The sequence below is a fragment of the Corvus kubaryi genome, unplaced genomic scaffold (genome assembly GCF_017639235.1).
Source record: "Corvus kubaryi isolate FWS band 111438036 unplaced genomic scaffold, C.kubaryi_AGA036_p1.0 62821, whole genome shotgun sequence".
NCBI classification, from domain to species: domain Eukaryota; kingdom Metazoa; phylum Chordata; class Aves; order Passeriformes; family Corvidae; genus Corvus; species Corvus kubaryi.
This window is the reverse complement of record NW_024581487.1, coordinates 1-5,551: the sequence shown is the minus strand read 5'-3', so window position 1 is coordinate 5,551 and position 5,551 is coordinate 1. Positions and strand designations below refer to the sequence as shown.

General features: G+C 47.1%; 1 protein-coding gene across 3 annotated transcripts in view; it reads left to right on the top strand.

The window, feature by feature from the left end:
- Positions 1-5,494, top strand: part of LOC121672585 (paired amphipathic helix protein Sin3a-like) — a 9,218-nt gene extending 3,724 nt beyond the window's left edge. For 2 of the 3 annotated variants that reach the window (XR_006018901.1, XR_006018900.1), the window contains exon 2: positions 5,064-5,494. Coding sequence is in view for 1 of the 3 variants with exons in the window: in XM_042045282.1 (XP_041901216.1) it covers positions 1,164-1,227; positions 5,064-5,305 (306 nt within the window). In the remaining 2 variants the exon portion in view is untranslated. Of the gene's footprint in view, positions 1-231; positions 1,228-5,063 lie in introns of those variants that run through there. The other variant, XM_042045282.1, reaches the window with a different exon arrangement.
- The last annotated feature ends 57 nt before the right edge of the window (positions 5,495-5,551 follow it).

Here is a 5,551-nt window from a genome sequence, read left to right as displayed (position 1 = left end):
CATTCCAAAATGAAATGAGAAGGTTTCTTAGAATGTGGTTTCCCCCGAAAACTCTCCTAACTGCTCCCAAAGCTTCAGGTCGTGCTTTTCCAACACCTTTTTCTAAGAATGTTTCTCATTTCATTTTGGAATGATGCTCTGGTCCTGGATGTGCCTCTCTGTAGGGTGGCCAGGGGGTTATCCCTGTGCTATGGGCGGGGGATCCGGGCTGTGTGGCACCATACAAACAAAGTATAGCAGTGACTGCTGAACAAGCTGGGTCATGTTCTGGAAGTCGTGTGGCTGGGTTAGCAGCACTGCCAGCTCCTTTCCAGCAGGCACTGCGACGTACTCGTCTATAATCCTATGCAGGATGTGTCCTGCAGGACATCCGTGACTGTTCTGGGATCAGAGTTGAGACTTACACTTGCTGCTCCCGACTTTTGAGTCCTCTCTCCCTTGAAAGAAAACCTTTTAAAAAGCCCTCACATGTGTTAAACAAATCCTCTGCAGCTCTGCAATTTCCCTGCACTTTTTCAGGGGGACCAAAATCCTCTCTGGTGGCTCTTTCACAGCTCCTTGGTGAAGGTGGTGTTTATCCACAGGTGTGTTGAGTTTCCAACAGGTGCTGAGACAGTGCACCTTCCCGGTTTGCTTTCTTCCTAGTCTCTATTTGGCTTTTTCTTTTTTACTTTACCAGCTGATTTCTAATGCCAGAAGACCCTGCTTATCTGGTGGGAAAACCTGCAATAGAGATAATGGAGATTTTGGGGATATTATGTGGTAACACACTGGGGAGCGGAGCTGCCACCAGAGAGGCAGTTTTGCAAGGGAGGAGGAGAGCACCTGGGCTCCTGTGCCTCTGTTGCTCCCAAGGAGCAGTGAGCAGGCAGGAGGAGAGCCCTGCAGTGCTCCACCAGCCTTGTCCCCACTTTGTTCCTTCTCTTTCTGTGTCAGTACTGCCACTCCTCTGCTTCCCTCAGTACCAGAGGGAAAGGGATGTGCTCCATTTGCCTTTATCTGTCCCACCGGCTTATGTGAGGCAGATGGATGGGGAAACCCTCTGATGAAGTCGGCGAGGTAGAATTGCATAATTCTAGTATTGTTACTGAAATCCAACATAGCTTTTCTTAATTTTTCCTTTGCTTTACCAGCTGAGGATCCTGTGTGTGTGTTTCTGCCTGATGCATCCTACCTGTGGCACGGAGCTGGTGAGCTGGGAGGTGGCGCAGGTGGGAAGATCCAGAGGTGTGTTCCCATGCAGCATCCTTTTCCTGTGAAGGGGAGCACTAAAAACCTCAGAAAAAAAACCCCAGTAGTTTTCATCCTCCCCTAGATGGAATGAAGTGTGCTCTAAGTGGAGTTAATAGGGAGTTTGGGTAGAAACACTGCTGGGGAAGGGGAATGCAATTCTTGACTTGGTCTGCTCAGGCAGTGCTAAGATCTACATGCCTCCTGTTAATGCTTTTAACAAAGGAAAGTACCTGAATTTTGTGACTTACTTTCAGTCCCTGCTGTATTTTGAAGGCTTTTCAAACCTCAAATTAAGGTTACAGATGGTGCAGTTTGAATTGGGGCTCTCTAAATCTACACTTCAAAGCCCATAAGGGGATGCCGGAGATGTGTGCTACATTTCTGAGATGATGACATAAGCGTAGTATTGAGTAACCTGGAGGGAAAATGCTTGGTACAAGTCTTTGATATTGTATGTTTATTCTCAAAATACCTCTCTCTTAGCTGGGCTTTGCCATCATTAAGGAAAAATCAGTTGTTACTGAGGGTGGAAGTGGGTGGAATTGACCCTTTGAGCAGCATGCTTTGGCTAAATCTGTTCAAAATGACATGTCTAGTCTTGGGTTTCATCTCAGTGTTCCCTCCTCAGCTCTTTGGTGGGCTGTAGGAGGGGTAGGACTTGCTGCACAACAGATTTCTCCAGCCTTTGAGCAGAAGAGGTCAGTGGGAGATGCCTGGTCAAGATTAACAGGACTTCAGTGAGGAAATGAATGCACTTAGGGACCATTTAGCATCATATCTCCTGCAGGATGCAGACCGGTCACTGTTCTGGTGCTGGTTTGCTTTCCTCTCTCTGTAGAGCTTGGTGGATGCAGAGTTATCATCACTAGACTCTGTCTAGTACAGCAGAGCTTCGAGATCATCATCTCTCTGCTAGGATTAATAAAGCCTGTCAATTAGCAATCTTCATTACGGGCTGGTTTGCTGGGAGATACTCTTACTCAGTGGATTGCAGACCCCTGGTAGGAGTTAGCATGGTGTCGTCTAGGAAGATTGACTTCCTAGGTAACTAGCACTAACAGTGCTATTGACTGTTACCTGTGTATTGTCCATGTATATATACATACCTGTATATAATACAAAATTTCACAGTTTAGGCAGGTCCAGTGCTTGGATAGAAGTAGAGTCCAAACTCAGTTGGTGAAGGTGAGGGGAATTCAGAGGGAAGATGAATGTACATGAGCTTTTTCTCATTTATGAGAAAAATTATTTACTTCACAGAAGTTTTAATGTCAACCATAAAGCAGACTAGATTTTTGGAAGATTGTATGCTTGGCCTGCAGGAATCGGGAGCTTTAAAAACTGGTGTTTGTGTTGCTGGTGTGTGTGTGGTGATGGATCCTTGGTGCTGTCATGATTCCCGTGGCCTCACAGGCCAAGAATTTTGGTAGCTTTGTAGGGAAAAGTCTTCTCAGACAGCCTGAGGTGGCATTTTAATCCTCATAAGGGCACGTGAGTCTTCCAGCCATCTTCTGCCCTCAAACAGCCTCTGCTTTAGGGGTTGGTTAGTCCATCTGAAGGGGTGAGTGTGGAATGTTGCTTTGGGAAATGAGACTCAAAGTTGGAACACTGAGCAGCCACCACGCCACATTTACACCACGTGTATCTAGACACAATTATTGAAAGGGTGAGGGGAGAAGAACCAGCCTGGGAGATCAAAAGCAGGTGGCAGGACTGGCTGAGGGACCAGTGTTTGGAGCAGAAGGGTATCCAAGTTGGTGAGAGGGTTATAAATAGCTGCCACCAAAGCTTTGCCCAGACTTTACTCATGCACTCAGCCATTGTCATGCAAAATCCTGGCCAGCTCTGCTCGTGGGTGGATGGTGTGAGGCCAGATTTACTCAGTTTAGTCCCAGCCTTATTAGCATAAAACTATGTTTTTGCAAAGCTAAATGTGGTCTGTGCCTGAGAGGAGTTGCTCCATGTTAACCTGCCTGGCTCTTCATTTGTCAGCAGACCAGTTAAAAAGATGTGGCCAGTGCAGGCACCATTAGAAAAATGAGCTCGTGGAGTGTGCTCCTCTGCTTGCTGAGTGTGTGCTGGGGGTCAGGCTTACTTAGGGTTTGTAACTTGCAATTAAGATGCAGTTGATGAGCTTTCCCCTTTACTTGGAGCAAGGAGTCCTCCTCTGCTTCCTGTCTGTGACCTGCCAGGTGATTTGGGGACCTCTTGAGAGGTTAAACTTGAAGAGTAACTTCATAAAGAAATTAAATCATCTTCCTTGTTGTCCTACCCTCTCCAGGTGAAAGGAAGGACTAGTAGGGAGAGTTTATATTGGATACCGGGAAGAAATTCTTCCCTGTGAGGGTGGGGAGGCCCTGGCACAGGTTGCCCAGAGAAGCTGTGGCTGCCCCTGGATCCCTGGAAGTGCGCAAGGCCAGGCTGGACATTGGGGCTTGGAGCAGCCTGGGCTAGTGGGAGGTGTCCCTGCCCATGGCAGGGGGTGGAATGAGATGATCTTTAAGGTCCCTTCCAAAACAAATCTTTCCAAATCTTTTTATGTTTTATGTCATGGAGGGGAAAATCTGCACCTCTGTCCTGCTGGTTGCTGTTTCCATATTTGACATGAGATGTTAGTAAATGATCTTTGGGTTATTTGATTAATGACAGATTTAGACTGTGAAGAGCTGTCCTGACCTGGTAGGTGGGGATTGGCTCAGTTGGCTGCTGTACCATTATTCTGAGGGAACGTCATTCCCTCTTGTTGATCCATGTGTTTGCCTTTGTAATGGATGTGTCTAGCTGCACTGAACTGAAAAGGCCTTGCTTTGGAGAGGTCCTGAAGCAGAATAAGGTGGATTTCACTGTTTTCTGTCCCTCAAACATCTTAATAGGCTGCCTGTGCTTTTATGAAACAGCAGATAACATCTCAAGGATGGCAGTAACTATCAATGGACAGAAAACAGCCCTGGAATTTGCTTGCAGTAGAGTACTGGGGTGAGTAGTTCAATCCAACAGAACCAGGAATTCCTGGCTCCTTTTGGAGTGGGACAGTGGCAGAATGACCTGTCAGATTTGAAGTCAAATCAAGTTGCTTAAAAGCAACTTGAAGTTGGGCAGGAACATGAAGAAAAATACTGGGGAGTAAGTGAGAGAGCTGCTGATCCATGCTCCCCGGCAGGCAGGCAGGAATCCAGGTGCTGAGTGGGGCCAGGATGCTGGGAGCACCACAGATGTGTGGCATGTGGTATCCAAAATACTCCTGGTATAGCAGACCTGGGTCTATAGCAACCCTGTGTCTTTCCCTGAGGTTACACACGAAATGTGTTTAATACACGTGTATTAAATGCAGAACACTTTGGGGCTTTGTGACTTCAAACTCTGATTCCATATCCTGCTTTTCCCCGTGTCTTAAAGCATCTCTCACAGCTGTCTGTCATCCTACCTGGACTGTCCAAGAGGGGTTTTTTTATGATGTCAGTATAAACTGTGTGTAGGTAACACATCCTACCCCATTCTGTTGCGTTCAACCACTGCGTTCACGAGCTTTGTGTCACTCAGGGTCTGTGTGTGCTTCAGATGCTTCAGTTAGCAACATCCTTTAAGTGAGACTAAAGAAATCACTAACTTTCAAGTTACTACAACAATAAGGCTATACTTTTTGTGGTAAGATATGGTTGCATGTTCTATGCTGAAAGTTAAATCTTTAATTCCACTTTCCCATCTCAAGATGTCAGTACCTGAATAGACAGAAACTCGCCCTACCTGCTGGCAGCAATCTCAGCGTCACCCACGGCGCAGGACAGGAGCGCTGGATCAATTCCCTGTGCTAACCGATCTGTTTTTCCCAGGTTTTGTAGTGCTTCCCGAGCATGAGTTCAGCATGAAGCGGCGATTGGATGAGCAGGAGTCACCCGTGTATGCGTCGCAGCAGAGACGTATCACCAGCAGCACCGAGGCTTTCCCGCACCAGCACCGCGTGCTCGCCCCGGCCCCGCCAGTCTATGAGGCAGTTTCGGAGACCATGCAGTCGGCCACGGGGATCCAGTACTCCGTAACTCCCAGCTACCAGGTGTGTGTGCTCAGCCCTTAGCTCACGGGCAGCCAGCACCGTGTCACGGCACCGTAGAGTTCTGTATTTGACACAAGGTTTTGTTTTGGACAATATACTTATCGTACATCTCATTTGCAGTGCTTGCTTTATTGGCTTCATTCATGAACCAGCATGGTGTGACTTGGCTTTCTTGAACACGATTCTTTTAATGATTCTCTCAGACCATGGTCTCTAAATTGCAGAGTCAGGTTTGTGGAGGGGTTTTCCTCCATTTTTCTGTTTTTC